This window comes from Rhinolophus hipposideros, assembly GCF_964194185.1.
Source record: "Rhinolophus hipposideros genome assembly, chromosome: 18".
Lineage (NCBI taxonomy): Eukaryota > Metazoa > Chordata > Mammalia > Chiroptera > Rhinolophidae > Rhinolophus > Rhinolophus hipposideros.
Window position 1 is genome coordinate 8,081,234 of NC_138064.1, and position 20,600 is coordinate 8,101,833.

The following is a 20,600-nucleotide window of genomic DNA, read 5'->3' on the forward strand; positions in this document are numbered from 1 at the left end:
AGGAGGGAGAGAGGGAAGGAGGGAGGAAGCCCTCGCTGAGTCCTTCATTATGTACCTCTTATAAGTTAATTCCCACTAGCCAGTAATTCTTTGTCAGGTCAGCAATAACAGCGTCTTCCAAACCTGTTATGTTATTCCCTTGGAAACATGTCAAGAACGGCCTGGAGATGACTTCCCTACTTTGTCACCAAACCCGATCATTTAGCTTTTCAGCTATTCTTGCTGCTGCTCTGAGACAAACAGCAGAATTCAAGAGTTAGCTTTATGACAAGGCCTTAGAGTTTTTCCTAAAATACTGCCAGCCAGTGAGCGCAAAACATTTCTTAAAAACAGAATTTCTTGAGTGCGATCTTATTGTGATGGAGCGGGATAAATGTTAAAATTGAAATTCAGAAGGAGCCCTTTTCTCTGACACAGTTAGTTGAAAAAGTCAATCAAAGTGAGGAAGCATTATAAAAGAGTACACTCACATCTCAAATATTCATTTTCAGTCATCAAACATATGGTAAGGGCAAGTCCCTTTCTTTGAGCAGAAGTCTGCAGAATGAGTTACACAGCTTCTCCCCCACATCACAACCAGCATGCAGGGTTCAGGTCTCGAAAAAGAACTGAAATTTAAAGACCCTTGTGAAGTAATCTCAGAGCAATGTCCCTCTAGATTTTTCTTATTCTCCTCTTTTATACTTAATATGACTGCGGTTCCTTTGTAGAATCTCTCATAGTTCTCGTAGAAAAACATTCCTCTTCATACTTTCAGTTCATGTAATGTGTAACTGTGTGATTTATAATGACATTTATGACTGGTATGATCAGATTTGGGAACAAACAACCTTGATTATTGTCATTTGCTTGCAGAAGCAGAAATGCACACATATTGGCGAGCAGCCTCCTAGCATCTGGATGGTTGCTAGTCAATATATTTTATCATGGAAATGAGAGAAGTAATATAATAAGATGGTTAAGTGAGACTTACAGTCTGTTTATGATACGTACACACACACACACACACACACACACACACACACACTCCTTGATTGCTGAGGAAGATCCTTCAGTTTTGCTGAGAAGGAATGATTTCTGGGGATGCAAATGAAAGAAGCCAAGAAGGCGAGAGGGTTTCATCTGAAAAAAAGCCAGGAGAGCTAGAGGGTTTCGCTGTGTGAAAAATGAATCCAAGCTAAGCAGCTGGAAACCACACCCATCTATTATCTCACTGTTTCAGGCTGACTCAGTGGGCTTAGGGCCTCACAGGCTAATGGGAGGCCAGCTGGGTTCTGTTCCTTCCTGGAACTTGGGGTCCTCTTCCAAGCTCACGTGGGTGTTGGCAGAATTCAGTTCCTTGTGTGATAAGATGGAGGCCCTTAGTTCCTAGAGAGCTCTGCAGTTTCCTGCCATGTGGCCTCCCCAGAGACGGTTCACATGACAGCAGCTGCTTCTTCGAGGCCAGGGGGAAAGTCTATCTCTTGAGTCCGCTGAAACAGTCTTAGACAACAAAACGAAATCATGCGAGTAACATCCATCACCTTTGTCACTTTCTAATGGTTAGAAGCAAATCCCAGCTTCCCCCCACACTCACCCAGGGAGGAGTTATGCGGGGGTGTATTTTATTGGGGGTCATCTTAACGTGAGTCGGCAGCAGGAGAGGAGAGAGAAGAGCAGAGCCTGGGGAGTGGGAGACAGGGAGGTGGGAGAGAGAGACACATTTGGAGCGTTTGGCATGATAATCCCCTCCACTCTGTTCTGGGGCTATTCACTACAAATGCACATTGTTCTTCAAAGATTTTGGAATCATGTTTGAGTGAATTTTTTGTTTGTTTGTTCCTTTCTGTTTAGTTTGTTAAAAGCTTAATTCTCAAACTAATAAAAATCTACTTTCCTTACAAATAGAAAACATAAGGCAAAGCTGTACTTACCTATTTAATGAGGGAATCACAGAAAGACAAAAGAGCTGACAAGAAGAGCATTTGAAAAATAGGGAAATGAGAGTGGGAAAATGAATACAAAAATAAGAATGTCACGTTAGCTATAAAACTGATTAATTTTCTTTAGAATAATAATACCATGATATGTGGAGTTATCTTCTATGAGGTCAAACACACACACACACACACACACACACACACACACAGACCATAACAGGTTTCTATAAATTAACCTCTAACTTTATGGGGCAGTTGAATGGATGGACACTCATCAGTTATGGCTAGTTGGTCAAAGCAAATTATTTCCTCCAAGAGAATTTTATCAGAAAATAGCACATTTAAAAATTAAAATGGTCGTTATATTTTGCTACTTATGGCACAGAGATGAAGAACACTTAAAAATGCTTTTAAACTGAAGAATGCATGTAGTTTAGATTATTACCACTTTATAATGAAACAAGGTTCAAATAACATAACCCTGATCTATCTACTACAGCAGAGAAAACTAATCAGATAAGTATATTTGTCTAAAATAAGAAAATACCCACTTTTTGTCCCTGGAATTTCAATTAATTAGAAACTCAATGAGTTACCACAAGAACATAAGACTTTTGGGGTAGTAATCACACAGTATTTCAAACATCTTTTTTTTTTTTTAACCAAATGTCGGGGCTTTTTACACTTTACCTTAAGTAAGCTGGTGACAGATTTCCTGAAGGTTTTGAACTGGCAGGTGGATTGCTTGTCAACAATAGTAATATATGGCATAAGAAAGGAAACTGTATAGTTGTAAAGAGAATGGTACCGGTACCTGTCCCTTCTTCCCTAAAGGAAGAAAAAAATTAGCTTTCTCCTTACATGTCTGTCAAACTCAACCAAAAGTCACATCTGAAAAACCATCTGAAATTGTGTGGAACTTGGAAATAGGCAAAAACAAAACAAAACAAAACAGAAAACCACAGGGTGTTCTAATAGTATGTGCTGGGCTTGCCTTCCTGTTGACTGCGCTATTCCAGAACTCTCTGGGTACAGAGGTTAATTTGAAGGTGTTTGTCCAGTGGAAATGTAAACAATTTATGTTCAGTAGAACAGATAACCCCAAAGGTTATATAGTTTATTGCCTTGTTGAGCATTAGCCATTTAGTATCTAGTTTGGAAACATTACCCAAATATTGACTCTAAATACCTTACGTTTCAAATGTACTTTAAACTGGTTTTAGTAGCTTACTGCTTCCCTCATTATTAGTGAGTTTCAGAAAACCTTTAACATGTATTCATTGGATAATTATGTGACAGTTGTGATTTTTCCTTTTTGAAAATTATACATTATCAGTCACTATGTCTCCCATGGAAGGTAGAAGAAAGGATGGAATGACCACTGCTGGTTTGGGAACAAAAACATCTAGATTTGTCACTTACTAGCTGCATGATCTTTAGCAAATCGCGTAAGCTCCTTGAGACTTGGCTTCCTCATCTGTTCAGAGGGAATAATAATAGTAGCTCCTCTTCTAGGATGATTGAGACGCCCAAACAAGGGCAGGGGACAGGCTCAGTGAGTGAATTTCCTTGGCCCCAAGTGAGAGTTTACTGACAGCTCTTAAGCTCTGGTAACAAAGGCTGCTGCTTTTGGTGATGATGGGATTCCTTTGCATTTGAGAACTAAAGCTTACAACTAGCCCTTCACTCTCAGGCTAAGCCCCATCCCAGAGACGCAGGACGTACCCTAAGCTCTATGGAGGGGAAAATGTGCAGCTTTAGGTTCTTTGAATTTCTGTCTGGAAGTTTTGTTTGTTTTGTTAAACAAGAGAATAGTAATCTTTGCATCTTAAATAACTTCAGTGGAAACCTAATCAAATTCAAACAGAAGATAAATTCGACGGGGATCTCCATACATCTAACTAAAGTGTTTCTGCACTGTATTCTTTAAATCCTAATGCTCCTTTAGTAAAATCATCTGAATTCTTCTTTTCCCTTTTCCATCCAAATCTATTTGACAGGACAACTGCAGAGAGACTCCCCTCTCAGCCAGGTGCTGGGCTGAAGCTGGACACATGGGGACAAAGAAGCCCGGCATCTAGCCCTGAATGTCCACTCGTGGCCAGATACTGCTCGGCGTTTTAGAACAAACATAGGGTAGCTGCTAACACTTTTCTATCTCAGAAGTCATGTAGCACTGCTTCATAAAGAAACTCAAAGCTACCAGGTCATCATGCCCAGAATGTGGCACCCTGGACACTGTCACCGTCAGGGACAGAGCCACTGATTCTAAGCGCTAAGCACAACCTGCCATCAGCTTTCTTTTGCAAATGTACTGGTAGGCTGTGGATAGCCTGCAGCTCTTACTTCAAAAGTTTCTGAGCAACTTAATAGCTTGAGGGCTCTCAGGAGATAGGGCCACAATTTACCTTCCTCAAGAACTTTTCTGTGTTAAGGAACCCTGGTTGGGAATGTAAAGAAAGCTAAATTCCATTATAATTGGCCCAAGTGTATTTAGATATCCAGATTATTCTCTCTAGAAAGCCATTCTCATTCCTTCCACTTGCAACTCTGAAGGGACAGAGAGTTCCTTTTGAAAATACAGACATTTGTCTCTAACTACTTATGGCAAATACAGAGGACTGTGTGACGCCCTTCAGAGCACAACCCATATTGCAGTCAATCGGGCAGGCAAGCCCTGTCCGGGTCCACGCATTACAGCTTTCCAGCAAGGGTTTGTTAGGTGAATGAAGGCCAAAAAATGCCCATTCTTTTCTGTAGGGTAACCAACCACCCAGTTTTGCCCTGGACAGAGGTCTTTCCAGGAGACCTCAGTTCCCTAGTTATGCAAATGCTCATCTGTGGTGAAGGGACTTTGCAAATAGAATGAAGGTTACTAAGGAGTTGATCTTAAAGAGGGAGATGATCCCCGGTTAGCAAGTGGGGCCTAAGATCGTCACATGAGCCCTTAATTACACAAGAGGAATGCAAAAGATTGAGTAAGAGAAGTTTGAGGTAGGCAAAGGCTCTGCAGTGCAGGGGCCTGAGGCAAGGACGACCTGAGAAAGGCCGATGGGTGTTCATGGAAAGGCTGAGAAGGAATGCGGGCACCTCTGAGGAACAAAGATCAGCCACAGAGGAAACTGGGACCTGGGTCCAGCCATCCTGATGAGCTGGGAAGCAGAGTCTTCCCTGAATTTTCAGATAAGAGCTCAGCCAGCCAACACCTTGATTTCACCTGTGAGACTCAAAGCAAAGACCCAACTGAGCCACACACACTTTGCCCAGATTTCTGACTCCTAGAAACAAATAAATGGGGGCTTGTGGGGACAGAGCCCCCAGAAAGCAGTTTCCAGGCTCTCGGCCTCACGTGGAAAGGTGCTGGCGCAGGTAGTAAATGGCCATCAACTGTGATTGCATGGCCATCAGCTGTGGCTAGTTGGCCGTCAGCTGTAACCAGTGAGCCACTGGCCACTAATATAACTGCCATGGCTAAGCTAGCAGAAAACGGGGGCTAGCAAGAAGATGGTGGCTGGCAAGTGCGGACTGCTGTTAGGACGGCGGGTTGCAGATTATGTAGATCCTGCTTCCTGTGTCTCCAGCCCAGCCGCCAGCGAGAATATATTGGTTTGACTCCCCTATTTATGGCTCCGTGGGTGTTCCTTTTTGGCCTCACCATGTCCTGTGTTCTTATGTGGGGAGCGGGAGCAGAGACCCTGCAGGCCGCCCCGCACGACAAATGGCGCAGCGAGCAGGGTCCCCTGCGTGACAGGGCTGTTTTAAACCTCTAAGTTTGTGATGATTTGTTATGGCAGTGAAAGAAAACTAATACATCGAGATCCTTCAAGAAACAGGACTTAGGAGTACAGGGAAGGAAAACCAGAGTCAAGATGAGACAGGTTAGTATGATTGTAAGGTAGATATGTAGGTCCCTGGTAAGATAAAGAAAAGACAGCCACATCCTAAACCTTCAGGTTTTGAAATCACTCCTTTGCTCCAGGACATAATGTAACAAGGCCTTGAGGTTAATCATAAAATTCATTTTGGCCTGACAAACAGAGATGATCTGATAGATAAGAGTGAGTTACTTTGCTAATTCCATTAGGATGGGCAAGCAGAACCAATCTGGTAGACGAATTTCATTAGAAGGCGCCAGTTCCCTTCTTCAAACAATTCCCTTCTCCAAACCACTCCCCTTCCCCAAACAGACAAAGGGAAGGTATAAAAGTAAGAGCTTTTGTCTAAGTCACGGAGCACCCCCCCATTCGGGACCCCCTCCCGCTCAGGAGCTGCAACCTCTTCTCCTGCCTCTAATAAACTGTCCTCTTTTAAAAACTTTTTGTCTTTCCCTGGTCCGTGTTTCCATTCTTCGGCTTCACGAGATCCCGGCCCACACTCAGAAACTGCCAACAGATCCAACATCACCTATGTCAAAGAGATGCCAGGAAATGACTGACCCGGAAAGTCCAAAACCTAAATAAAGTTATTTTAAAAACAGGGGACTCAGGAAAGGCAGGAGAGGAAATTATCAAAGAAACAAAGAAAATTGTCCTGCATTGAAAGGACATGAGTTCCCACATTACAAATGCAGTGGAGGTTAAAAACAAAACAAAACAGCAGCAACGAAAAACACAGTGGAGGTAAAAAAAAAAAAAAAAAAAAAAAGACACATCATTTTCCTGAGATTCAGGACACTGGGAATAGAGAGAAGACCCAACAGAGCCTCCAGAGAGAAAAACACAAATCATATCAAAGGATCAAAATCAGAATGGCTTTGGACTTCACATCGGAAATGATGGATCGTAGAAGCCAATGAAGAAAAAGTCTTCAAAATCTAAGGGGAAAAAACTATGTCTAGCCTAGAATTCTATAACTGGCCAAATTACCAGTTAAGTGTGATGGTAGATGAATGACATTGTCAGACAGGTTAGCTCTTATGAATGGGTGTCCCAGCGTGTTTCTCAGAGGCTCCACCAAAACCAGGACTTAAACGGAGGGAGAGGAAGGGACAGGAAGCAGGAGCCATGGGCAGGGGAAGGGAGAGAGGCAGGGAAGCGCAGTTCTCATAATACATTTTTAGAAATATCAGACCCTTGAAATTTGACTAAAGTAAAAACAGAAAAGTACACATATTGCAAAGATATAAAAATAAGTCAATGAGGAAATGGAGTAAAGAGAATAACGTGGGGTAAACTCAGGACTCTCAAATGCACACTGTCTGGCCTCGATTAATTCCAAGAGCAGGACCACAGGTTTGGCTCCATTGTTCCAAGATGCTGAGATGACAGAGATCGCAATCAGTTAGAAGATTTATAGTGTCCGTAACACAAACACACCACAGTTATTCAACAGAAATGCAGCTTTTCCTAATATCCGAGGCAAATTTCTCCTGTGGGCTCTCATAAAAAAAAATTGCATGATTCTGTAGTTGGTGTCCTTGAAACTATCCCAGTCATATGCACAAGGGTAAATTTCACATTGCTTTTTCTTACCACGTCCAACAAAATAGGTAGATGGTAAAAAAAAAAAGAAAAGAAAAAGAAAAAAAGAAAGCAAGAGACACAATTAGGACAAGTCCCAGAGCCAAAATTACATAAAATTACATATTCCCAGGGTAATAACATTTAGAAATGCATGTCCTCCAATTAGTCCTCAATGAATATTGAAACAACCTGGGCTTGTTTTCCTTGCATCTCCGTATTTACCCCAGATTGGGGTTTAGAAACCTGAGGCAGGTCAGATAAATTCAGGTAGGTAAAGGGTCTGAGATTTTTATTCTACTTTCAGGTTAACCATGTGGTCTGCCACAGTTTTATGGATGTTGACAGAAGACCGACTCCTGGGTTAGAGACATGGGACTGTACTACTCAGAGCAATGACAATAGTCAGAGTAGCAGCATTTGCGCTGGCTCCCCAAGTGCCAGTTTTCACAGGGCAAAGCAAAGGGGGTCAGATGATACCTGCCCATACTCTAGGTCGCATTGCAGGAGAGACGCAAAGGACCACACCAAGTGTCTCATAAGGAAGGTTCCCCAAAGCTGCTACAAACCTTGTGCTTACATCCCATTAGCCAGAGCTCAGTCACATGGTCTCTCTGACCTGCAGGGGAAGCTGGGAAAATGTAGTCTTTATTCTCAGCAGATGTGTGCCCTGCTTAGAACTCTATCACTACTGAAACAGGGGATCCCTACAGTTTCGGCCACACCTTTTAAGGCATTTTCCAAAACAAGGGCACCTGCTACCCCAGAGAAATTGTGGGCCACTGCTAAAATATATATTTTTGACCTTCCTACACTAGAATTCTGTATGAAGGCCCTTAGAACTCTCCTAGTGCTACCTGCTAATTTTGCAAGCAAGATATATGAAGCCTACAGAGTGTGGTTTATCCCAGACCACATTCAAACTGGTGATAGATTTTAATTCGTTTAATGTGCGTTCACTTGGTAAACATTTACTGAGAACCAATTGTGTACCATGCATCACGTTCTCTGTGATGGACTCTTCACTGAGAACCCCTCACCTAGTTCTTCCCACTAGGGGCTCACAGTGGCATGCCCCCGGTCATGCTTCACAAAGGATTTTCCACATCACAAACCCATCAGAGTTTTGTTTTCATTTTACAAATCAGGAAGCCAGAGGTTCAGAGTTATAAAGTCGTGTTTTTGAAAAATGAGGCACAGATTTAAGTTGTGATGAAGGAGCTTAAACACAAGGATTTCTTTACATTCCAAGTTTGGGGTTCTATGCCAAGATGTGTTCTTCCATTAGTCTATTTCTACCATGTTTCCCCGAAAATAAGACCTAACCGGAAAATAAGCCCTAGCATGATTTTTCAGGAAGACATCCCCTGAACATAAGCCCTAATGCGTCTTTTAGAGAAAACTTTAATATAAGAGCTGGTCTTATTTTCAGGGAAACATGGTATCTCAACGGACTTACCAAAAAGTGGATGAATGATGTGATCCGTTTGTGTGTTTTTTCCTTTGGTTTTAATTCTCAGAAGATTTCTAATTTAAGAGTTCCTATATTTTTTTTTAAATGTTTTTGATTTTTTTAAATTAGTATGGTTGAAGTTCTTATACTTCTTTCGCATTGACTTCAGCATTTGCTTTGCTTTAGATTATATTGTTTGGGGTTTCGTATTATTCTAAGATTTCATTACAACTTTCCACTACGCTCTGTAACCAGAAGATGGAAAAATGCCCTCCCTAGAATGCTTATTTCAAACGCACTGTGGGAAGCAGAGTCAAGTACACTGGAACTCGTTTATCAGTCCCCAGGGACACATGACATTTCTAAGAACTGAGAAAATAATAGGTAATTTGGAGCACCTACAATATGCCCATAATAATAATTTTTAATTTCTTTCAAGTCTTCATTTTCCCTGCCTGGAGTCTCACATTTTGTTTAACCTCATATACTTACTACACCCAAACCTCTGACTCTTGTAAAATACATGTTTGGTGTTTTTTTTTTAATTACTTCACTTGCATAAAAAGTTAACTTTTGGAAGAAAGCAGATTAAGTCCATTTTACACATCCTTTTATAGAAGTAAATGTTGTTTCAACTCCTCAAGGAAGCCTTAAAAACACACAAAAAGAGATGTTATGTTGAGCGCAGGCAATTCTAAAATTATAGTGTTACTGTTGTTTGCTCTGTGAAAACACTTCAATAAATGCAATGAAGTGTTATTCTTTGCCAAGGGAATTCCTAGGCACTTTCAAATTCCCATCAACATCTAACGTTAGAGGGCAAGAACAGAAAGCTTGGTGTCGGAAAGAGTGCATCTAATGAGGTTTATATTTGCCTCTGTCCACATCTTCTTGGGCAGCTAATTCCACAATCAACAATCACCACAACTTATTAGGAATTTTTTCTTTGCCTTATTTAACGTACCCAACAGATTTCTTATTTAATGCACCCAACAGATTTTGCAGCAGGTACAAGAATCTCCAATTTGTAGTTGAACACACAGCTAATAAGGGAGCTAATTGTACATGCAACCACAGACAACCAGGCATTAATATCCCTAACATATACGGTTATAAATCAAATAATTGAATTATTAAATAATAAGTTTCAAATAATTGAAAAGTGGACACAGGACACAAATACAAAATTCACAAATGAAACAATACATAGGACTAATAAACATATGGAAAGATATTCAACCTCACTAGAATCTACCAAAATTGCCTAAGTAATTAAAAAAGAACTCATCAGCATTGGGACACTTCTGGATAGAATTGATTTAGGAAAAAAATATTCCATAACAGAGAGGTTCATTTAAATTATCATTATTATCGTTTAAATTATCATTAGTAAAGATTTGCTTGAGAACTCTGGAAATTACAGACTCAATCAGTGGGACTAAGATGGAGTAGACGTATTTCTCCCTCTATGTATAGCCAAAGCCTTGGTCATTATACATATATAGACCAAACATCAGAAGACTTTGAAAGGTGGAAAGTAAAAGGAAGCCCATCTAGAGTCCTTGAGACCCAACGAACAACATGATGGTGAGTTCTCTGGGTTTTCTTTTTGTATGATATATTCTAGACTGGATGCTAGAGAAACTGGCAACATAGAAACGCCAGTGGCAGCAAAGAAAGCCTGCTCTCTCTAGCCAAAGGACCAGAAAAGAGGCAGCCTAGCAAGACACCCAGAAAACTTAGACAGTAACCACCCTACCTCAGCCAAACATCACAAAAACTAACACAGGCCCACCACCACCCATGCCAGAAAGGCCTAGTGGGGAGCCTGGCCGTCTACCCTTGACCATCATAAGGAGGTGCCCTTATGTTTCAGTAGAGTCTAAGTGGGGGCCTGGACTCCTACTCTGAGTCGTCATGGTAATGAGGCACCCCTCCCCCTCCCTCCCCAGTGTCGGAGGAAGCCAATGGGAAGTCGAACCTTTTGCCACCATCCAGTAGTAACAGGCTTCCCACCTCCCCTCCTGGTCAGTATTGACCATTTGAGGCTGCCTAGTCAGTCCTACATGATCGCATACTTTGGGCGCCCCATTTCTTCAATACTTAAAGTTCCCATGACAAATGCTGCCTACTGAGATGGGGTCTGGACTCTACCTATCATCTGGGTCCTATCTCCCTTTATCCTGTTCCACATACTTATCCTTCCCCATCTCCTAAATTCTTTTTGACCACTCTCCCCAGGTCCTCCCTCACCGTTGGCTCTTCCCCATCAGTGTAGTAACATACTCATTTCCTCATCCAAAAATATCCTCCATCAATATTTCCCCACCAATCTGCGGTCCCATTGTGCCTTTCTCTTCTCAATACAATCCCATAGTCTCTACTCAGCCTTCCACCAGTGTTTCATTCTGATTTTGATTTTTAGAGTTCTTAAGTCCATGTCCACAAGCCATATGAAACTATGCTCATTGTAAACATATCAAATATGCTAGAAATAGAGTCAAAAGTCAAAGCATTCCTCTACCCAACACTGATCCCAACCTCTTCCCATTGCCCTTTCTCATAAAATTCGATGTGGTCCCATCCACACTTTTATCCAGGTACAGTATCCCCCTTATTCACAGGGGATACGTTCCAAGACACCCAGTGGATGCCTAAAACCACAGAGAGTACCAAACCCCATGTATACTGTTTTTTTCCCTACACACATATACTTACGATAAAGTTTAATTTATAAATTAGGCACAGTGAGAGATTAACGATAACTAATAATAAAATAGAACAACTACACACTATACTACAATAAGTTTTGTGAATGTGGTCTCTCTCAAGGCATCTCATTGTCCCGTACTCACCCTTCTTGTGATGCATTGGTGGAGTCATTCCATAAACAAGATGGCTTTCACCCATGCTTTCTGATTATGCGGCCAGAATGTGAGCAGATAATTTTTGGTTCTGTTTCTGAGAGGACATGCGTTCTTTGCTCTGTACACACCTGGCTTCATCAGATGCCCAGCATTGCCACGTCGTTCCAGAGATCATCAACCCTTCCATGTTTTATCTGGTGCCTTCTCTATCCTGTCATAAATGTAGGCTCTTTCAGAAGAGCCCGGTTTCATCGCCATTGAAGACTTGCATCGGGTGGTATCATTTCGCCTTGATCAGCTTCTTCAGCTCTGCCAGAAATGTGGCGGCAAGTTCTTCATAGGCAGACGCAGCCTCTCCAGGAGTTTTTATATTTCTCAGTCCAAATCTATTCCTGACTCTATGTAACCATCCGTCACTTGCAGTCAGTGGCTTGGTGTCACTCATTTCAGGAAAATCCTTGCTCAAGTCTTCCTATAGGCTCCATGCTTTCTGGCACAACACATCGTCCATCCCAACACGTTTTCTGTTCATGGCTTCCACACACAAATTTAATGCCTTTCCGTCTTAACTAGGCACTTTTCATGCTGATGGCCGTCACTTTTGTAGTATGAGGTGCAACAGCAAAACTGGTGTGAAATTCTTTTTCATTCTTCATAATTTCGCTGACAGAAGATAGAAGATTCGTCTTACCATAGATCTTAGCATCCTCAACATACAATTTTTTTTCTTTCCTATGAAGTAGAGAACGTTCACCTTTTCAACAAGGAATAACTTTACAGCTTCTCTTTGGTATATCCGAATTGCCAGCATCATAACTATTGCACTTTGGGTCCATTATCACCCACAGCTCACCTGATAACCAGGATGGCTACTAAGCTCCTCACAAGCAAGCAGGAAGCCTATAAAAGGGATGATTAACTTCCGGGGCGGGATAAGCAGAATGGCGCGAGATTTCAGAAGGTGTGCAATTTGAAACTTATGAATTGCTTATTTCTGGAATTTCCCATTTGATATTTTCGGACCATAGTTGAATACAGTAACTGAAACAGCAGAAAGTGAAACCTGGGGTAAGGGAGGACATATGTGTATGTTACATATGTAGCTTTGTGTTGTATGGCAGGCATATCCCTTTTTCCCATAAGTTGTTCTGGAAAGTTTTTCCAAATATATATAGGTATGTATGCAGTTTCTTTTCCTCTTGAGTATTGCCTGGCATTTTGTAGAATGTGCCCTAATTTCCTATTAATAGGTTTGCAGATTACTTCTGATTTACTTTCCTGTTGATGGACTTTCAGGTTATTTCTACTTTTTCCCTTTCAAAGTAGTATTGTATCATCATCCCTTTGTCTTTGCTCACCTGTCAGATTATCTGAGGAGAGTGGGAGGAAGGAGTCAAAGCAGCTGGCCTTTGGTTCTGGGGAAAGAAGGCAGGTGACACATCTAAATTCTCTGTTAATGTGCTGAAAACGGAAACTTCTGGTAAATAGACTAATGATATTTGCTAGATCTCTTATCTATGGAATGCTCTTAGTAGGATGTGGCTGGTTAAGGATTGGTTATGGTAAACAAACTCAGAATTTACGGATTTGTGAAGCTAGACTCCTGAGAGTCATGTAAGTGACATAACTATGGAGGGTATTACATGGGTTTCCTCACCTCATGGCTCCCTGCTGTGTGAAATGCCCCACCAACTTCACAGGAGATATCTGTTCCTCTGAGCCGGACAGCTTCACTGTGGACATGAGAGAGCTGAGAGGCACGCAGGATGTGGCAGTTCTCCCTGCTTTGCCAGTGCCTGGAGTGCACGTGTCCTTGCAATTACGGATAAAGCTCTATATGGATAAAATCTCTGATGTGTGCGAGTCGATTTTGACATTCTGATCCTGTGTGAGCACAGAGGTTGACTGGGTGTTGCCAAGTTACCACCCAAGGCTGTAGTTTCTTTTCTCACCAAGAGTATGACTGTTTCTCAGCAACATGGACATTTAAATAGCTTCAACCTGAGAATCAATAACCCACTGCCATTTAAATGTATATTCTGCTCATTAGTCTTATTTTGTCTGTTGGCTCTTTCAGGCTGTGTGTGGGTGTTTGCATTTCCTTCTAACACATTTTGCATCTTTTTTGGGTTATTTTTTATTTTATTTTTTTGAGAAACATCATACATAGTGTAATGGTGAGGTATGTGGATTGATTTGGGATCCTGATCGGCCACTTACTAAGTGGTGGCCTCAGAAAAGTTACCTAAATTTTAGTTTCCTCATTCAGTTCCTATTCCATAAGGTCATGTAAAGAGTATGTGATAATCCATGCAAAACACCAAGAATATGGCCTAGTACATAGTAAATGCTCAAACAGTGAAAGTCAGTCACTAGAGCTCTTTATATATTTTGCATATTAATTCCTTGTTGATTAAATATGGATATTTTCTTCTAGTCTTTTGCTTATGTTTTAACTTTGTTTATAGACATTTATCAGGCAGGAATTTTTTTTATGGAATGAAACCTGTCATTTTTTTTCCCTTTATGGATTTTGTTATAACCTGATTTTTTTTTAAATTTTATTGGGGAATATTGGGGAACAGTGTGTTTCTCCAGGGTCCATCAGCTCCAGGGTGTTTTCCTTCAATCTAGTTGTGGAGGGCGCAGCTCAGCTCCAAGTCCAGTCGAAGTTTTCAATCTTAGTTGCAGGGGGCACAGCCCACCATCCCATGTGGGAATTGAACCGGCAACCTTGTTGTTGAGAGCTCATGCTCTAACCAACTGAGCCACCCAGGCACCTTCTTTTTTTTTTTTTTTTTTTTTTTTTGTTTAATCTTAACTATTTTATTGAATTGACTGCTCCCAATTTCAGTTCACATTTTCTAAGTTTGGGGTCAGAATCTTAAGATTGTTCTTTGGTCTCTCACCAGACACCACTCTCGTTTTTCTTTCTTGGAAGACAATCTTTAGCCACTCCTTTTTCATGTTTCCCCTAAAGAACATGTTCCTTTTGTTCTTACTTCTCTTTCCACATCATACTTCCGGATGGGCTTATCTACTCTGCTTTCAACAATCGTCACCGGCAGATGACACCGACATCTTCTCAGCAGAATTTTTCAGTTTACGAGGTATTTCTCTCTTGATGTTCCTTAAATTACTTCTAAAACTGAACTTCAATACCCTCTATGTAATACTAAGATGGAATGATCTCTAAAGGATATTGTTTTGCTTTTTTCCTTTAACTTACAACAAATAGCATGTGTGGAATTTTTTTAATGAACAAAAGAATATAAATATGTCTATGTCAATGCCTAGAATCTCCAAGACACAAAAACTGGTAAAAGTGGTGTGACAATGGGAGAAGACATACTTTCACATTAACTTCTTTGTGCCTTTTGAATTTTGTACCAAATGTAATGCCTATTCAAAAATAAACACACGTGTATAAATAAATAAAGGGGACACTCTCAGCAATCTCACCAAACCTGTTTCTGTTTTGGCTGGTGTCACTTTAGTCAGTCTGCTAAGCACCCTCCATCTCCTCAAATGTACATCTAAGGCCCTCTTTTTGAAATGCCTCAGAAATGGATCCCTGATCCATCTATTCATTCAACAGCAACTCTGAGAACACACAATCAGTCTAGTCCTGGGATACAGATAGAAAAAGGAATGAGATACTGTCAGTAAAATACACCGAAGAAGCCCCGCAGCCAGAGATGCAAAACAGCCATACCACATATTTAAATAGGATTTCTTAAATAACTGGTTCCTTAAGTCATTTGCAAGTATTTATTTAGGCAAGAGATCATAAAATACATTTTTATAATACACATAAGAAGAAACACATTTAAATGATAAAAAATGACAGGTGACAGAATTTAGTGTATATAAATGAGATCAATAACTTTAACAATGCAGAAAAGAAATTCAAAGTATATTTAAAAGTTGAGACCATGCTTTACAATATTTTATAACAAAAAGTATAAAGTATTAAGCTTTTAAAGGTAATACATTACTTAATAGTTTTTCAAATGATTTTGTAACGGATTTCTAGACACTGTCATAGATGGACGTGAAAAGTAAAAAAGGCAAGAACTTTGGCAAGCAAAGTATTAGTCCATAGCAGCTTGTAAAGTTTACATTTTTTATATAAAGATTCTTCAACTTACACTTGCTCTTGTTACAGGAATAGAAATAACTAATATGCCAAGTATATTTGAGGCGTCTGTAAGCTATACAGCACAAATAATTATTTTAAAAAGCCTATATTCTATGGAAATGTGCTCCACACAGCATCTATAGTAACTGAGTAAATGTAAACCCTGTGATCATTACGTGTCCTAAATAAAACATTTAACCCCCAAATCTCACACAGTATCCCAAGTCCACATCTGCTGTTCGAAAGTAGCCTCAAGCTTTAACCTAATGTACACTTGCTATTGAAAAAGTTCTTACCTCCGTTACTAAAAATGTTTCCATAAAACCCCTTGGACATTTTTTCAGCACTCTAGTAATAAGACATCAAGATCAATAAGGGACCACGACCTTTAGAGAAAAAGCACTGAGGCTAGAGAAAGAATGACCTCGTCAGAGGTTTCTTCCAAGGGAGACCTTTCTACTTTGAGAAACACAGCCCCAAGACAACTTAAAGTGTTTTACTTAAAGAAAAAAAAAATTATCATGCATAGCTGAATAATTAGATTTCTGGGAAAATGAATCTTTTAAATTAAGATGTAGCAATATAGACTACACTGAATGTTCTTCCAATGAATGAAAGAAATCAGTTGAAGTTTTGCATACAAAAGACAGAAATACTGCATAATATGTAGTGAATATTGGCACATACCCTTTTGTATATTTAAAGCATAAAATGTAATCAGCGTATCTGATGCTCTTAAGATACACTTATGACAAAGCTCAAAAAAAACCCATCTAAACGGTATGGAAACTGCCCAGTTTAGGGCTTCCCAATAGGTTTGTAGCAAGCCTCAGGTTGCCAGAGGCGAATATCAACAAGAACTTGATTAAGTTTTTGCATCCAGAGATCCCGCTCTTCCTTGGTATCTGCAGACAGCCAGTTCCTACAGGAAGAAGAAAACAACAAACACTCAGGATCCTTTCCCACATTCCATACCTCCCTGTACTCCTGCTAGGAAAAACAAAATGCCCAACAAACCAGTAAAATGAGTTACTCTTTACCCTCTTTGAATGGATGCTAATGGAAAGCCCCACAGGGAGGTGCTTCAAGTATAAGAAAACTTGTCCTGCAGGTCGGTTAGCTAATCCTAACTCACACTGATGACATTTGGTAAATGATGGAGTTTCCACAGCAAAGACGGTAACTGGCTTGCATCGGAGGTCTGGCCTGGACGAGGTGGTGGTGTGGATCACCCACTGAGCGTGGGCCATCTCCTAGCAAGACCTAGCACACCTCAGGCCTGAATGTGGGGGCTCCCCAAATCCCCCAGACTCGGCCTCCCCAACAGCTGGAATCGCAGGCTCATGGATCTTCACCTGCCTTTACAGGCAGTACTATTTTGTACTGTCTCCCATTACTTTTGTGCTACTGTGTTAGTAGAGCCTAAGACTTTGTCTATCCTAACCTCTGTCCATGTCAGGAGTCTCTTCCTTGCATCCATATTTAGCTACAAGATGAACAACTAGTTGATGGGGCAGGGGAGGGTGGAGAAGACGGGAATGCCCTGACTCACAAGCCAGACCATCTTTCCAGCTGTTAGGGTTTTATACTGTCCTCATCCGGCTCCTGATAAGTTCTCCCCACCGGCACTAGAAATGGTACAAGCGTGGATGAGCAGGGAGGAGTTAGTCAATGAAGACTCCAACACAATAATCATAGTGACCATTTGTGGACCGCATTCCCTGTGCTTGACAGTGCACTCACTAATCTCTATTGTCACTCTGTGGCGCTTATTTTTCCCTTTTAGCATAGAAGAATTCAGAGGGCCAGAAAAGTTAAGTAACTTGCCATGATTATATTCGGTAAATCACTGAATGAGGATTTAAATCCAGGTCTGTCAACTTCAAAGCTCCACTTATATACGACACTACCCTTGCGTGTGATGACTCATTTCTAGTTCAAATGTGTAGTCTATAGTTGGACGTAGGGACTATTAATTAGGAGAGAAATCTTTTGTATTGAAGGAGGGAAAGACAGCAAGGTTGGTTAGTAAAAACAAAAATGAGACACATTAAATTTAGATAAAAGGTGTAGGTCAAAAAGGCCTGTGGAGAAACACATAAATAAGGCAAAGCAGAATGCAGAACTGCAAAATGTTTATATTCTGCAAAATATATATGATCAAAACAGTTTTAAGAAGCCACCAAGCAAAGCTAAAGACTCAGCCAAAAGTGGGTTGAGAATGCACCAGTCTCAAAGGCTTGGATAAAGTATGCACTCAATTTATGATAACATTACAATGAGAAACACTACATGCAAATGAAGCACAGAGTAATTAGAGCAATGTGTGATCTAGCTATTTGTACTGCAGGAGAATGTCCAAGAAGTCTGGGAGGTTTTGTGTCATAGATAAAAGCTAAGATTATATGAAAAATGTGAGTAACACTTAGAAGCGCTCAAATGGACCCTTGTGGTCAGGAACCACTTGGGGACTGAATTTTGGTTGGTTCACTCACTAACTGTGACCATGGACAGGGTAGCTATCAAACAAAATAAATCCATTTGTCCCTTCCTGTCCTGTCTAATGCCACTGCTGCATAGAAGGCCCCCAAAGGAGAGGAGGGGATGAGTTCAACTGAATTAACCTGGAAGAAATTTAAACATCAAGAATTTCCAGAGAACGGGCCCCCTACCTAGCTATTTTAAAACAAACCGGCATTATCTGGGCAACTTTGCTCTATTTCAATATAGTCTCTTGGCTGTAGCTTTCTGATCTTTCCACATCAGAAATGCATGGAGCCAGTTCTAGCTATCTCCCGGTCTCCAATGCCCAGCAACCACCTCATTAATAGAGACTGTGTCAAATTCTAACTTTTGTCCCACAACTTTGTATGTTGAAGTCAGTCTTCAAGTCTCTGTTGAGCATCCAGGCAAAAGAACTGGAGACTCTTAGCAACAGTCTTTTGTATCTTGTAGTTAAGCTTAGGGTTAACAAAAAAGTGACATTCCCGATAGTTTATTTTGTTAACTTCCAACCAGAAACTTGCAGAGTAAAATGAGATTGTTTTTGTAAGTCACCTGATTAATGAAGGGTAACATGAAATGGAAAGGAAGGAATGTATAAAGTCTCTTTAAATAATACTTGGACTTCTCAGTTATACATGAAACCTTCAAACTTAACCCAACATGTATTAGCTAACTTCCTTGAAAACGGCTACACAGTGATAAACTGGAAAACATGATTAGCTAAGATATTACTTGAAGGTTCTGCTTTTCTTAACTGTATTACTTCAATTATTAGATTGTTCTCTTAATGATGTGTAATGTTTTGTTTTCTCATTAAGAGTGTACCCTCTTCAAAGACAAGAGCCATTGCTGCTATTTCTTAAAGTTGTAAGAACATAGTGGACAATCAATTACTTTGTTGATGGAAATATTTACTGCCCAATACATACTTGGTGACACAGAGCGTGTCCCTGCATTGGCTGACAAGAGTCTCTCGGTCATCTTCTCTTTGTGGTCGAACAGTAATTAATTCAAAAGTGTTGCGTCTTGCACAAAATTCTCTGTTGGCTGGTTCTATCTGACGACTGGTACAATTGGCCAGATTTATCCTTCCTATGGGATTCTTTAAAAGCAAATTAAAAAAAAATTATTAGTTGAAAATAACAAGACCATTTAAGTCAATAAGCATTAAGCGGTATTTAAGTTTGTACAAACTTAAAACGCCATTGATTTCAGACAAAATTTAATTATACTGGGTTTAGAGAAACATTTAATATTATTGTTTCTTAATAATAAAAACCATAAATGGACATAAAAACAAAACCAAAATGTCAACTATAACTCTTAGTCAACTTAAAAAAAAAACTCTTTGTTATGGAAAACTTCAAACAGATACAAAATTTTAAAAAAGTATAATGAACCTCCATTACCATCAACCAACCTCAACAATTAGAAATACATTCAACTACCTTTTATCCACAGCACACTCACTTCCTCCCTTTCTATGAACAGAAACCTAGACATCTTATTTCATCTGTAAATATTTTTTATGCATCTGCAAAAGGTAAGGCCAAACTACTGCTCTGAATTGTTGGAAGCCATGTCATTCCATGGTAGAGTCAAGGATAAAAATTCATGAGACTAAACGCTCCTGAAAATGGGAAAAAGGGACAATGTGGAGCACAAACAATTTAGAAACAGCCAACGAAAGTATCAACTCTATTAGTAACTTAAAAAGTATGGAATATAACATTTTAAAACATCAGATTGACTTAAGTCTGGAAAGAACAGTAATGGCCTCTGCTGACTGGTAGTGCTGGTGGTGGGGGTGAGTAACAGACACTTGTAAACACTGCTGGTGAAAGTATAAGATGGTCTGTTACTGGTAGGCAAGTTGATAACAGCAATCAGATAACTCTCAAAATGGGCATATTCTGATCCTAAAATTCCACCTACAAAAAATTTATCCTAAGCAAATATATAAGTACACAAGATATTTACATAGGTGTAGTCACTGGTTTTTTAATAGTGAAATTGAGCAAATTAAATTACAGTACTAGGGGCTATTTAAGCAAATAATACTGTCTCCGCAAGTATAGCAGACTAAATAGTTCGAAAGTCCTCCCGTTACATAAGCCCCCAAATGCAAGATTACTGAACTCACAGCAAAGTAAGAGAGACGGTCAAAGGCCAAAATTAATGAGGAAGGGAGAGTGCAGAATGGTAAGCTGGCCTAAAACCTGGCTTCCCTGGGCTATTTACCAACACTAGGAATCC

General features: G+C 40.2%; 1 protein-coding gene across 6 annotated transcripts in view; it reads right to left on the minus strand.

Annotated features, from left to right (window-relative positions):
- Positions 1–15,426: 15,426 nt before the first annotated feature.
- Positions 15,427–20,600, minus strand: part of ANLN (anillin, actin binding protein) — a 51,530-nt gene continuing 46,356 nt past the window's right edge. For 4 of the 6 annotated variants that reach the window (XM_081079156.1, XM_081079158.1, XM_081079161.1 and 1 more), the window contains exons 24-25: positions 19,274–19,446; positions 15,428–16,761 (exon numbers count right to left, since the gene is read on the minus strand). In XM_081079156.1, coding sequence (XP_080935282.1) covers positions 16,638–16,761; positions 19,274–19,446 — 297 coding nt within the window. In that variant the 3' untranslated portion in view covers positions 15,428–16,637. Of the gene's footprint in view, positions 16,762–19,273; positions 19,447–20,600 lie in introns of all 6 variants that reach the window. The other 2 variants (XM_081079157.1, XM_081079160.1) reach the window with 1 other exon arrangement.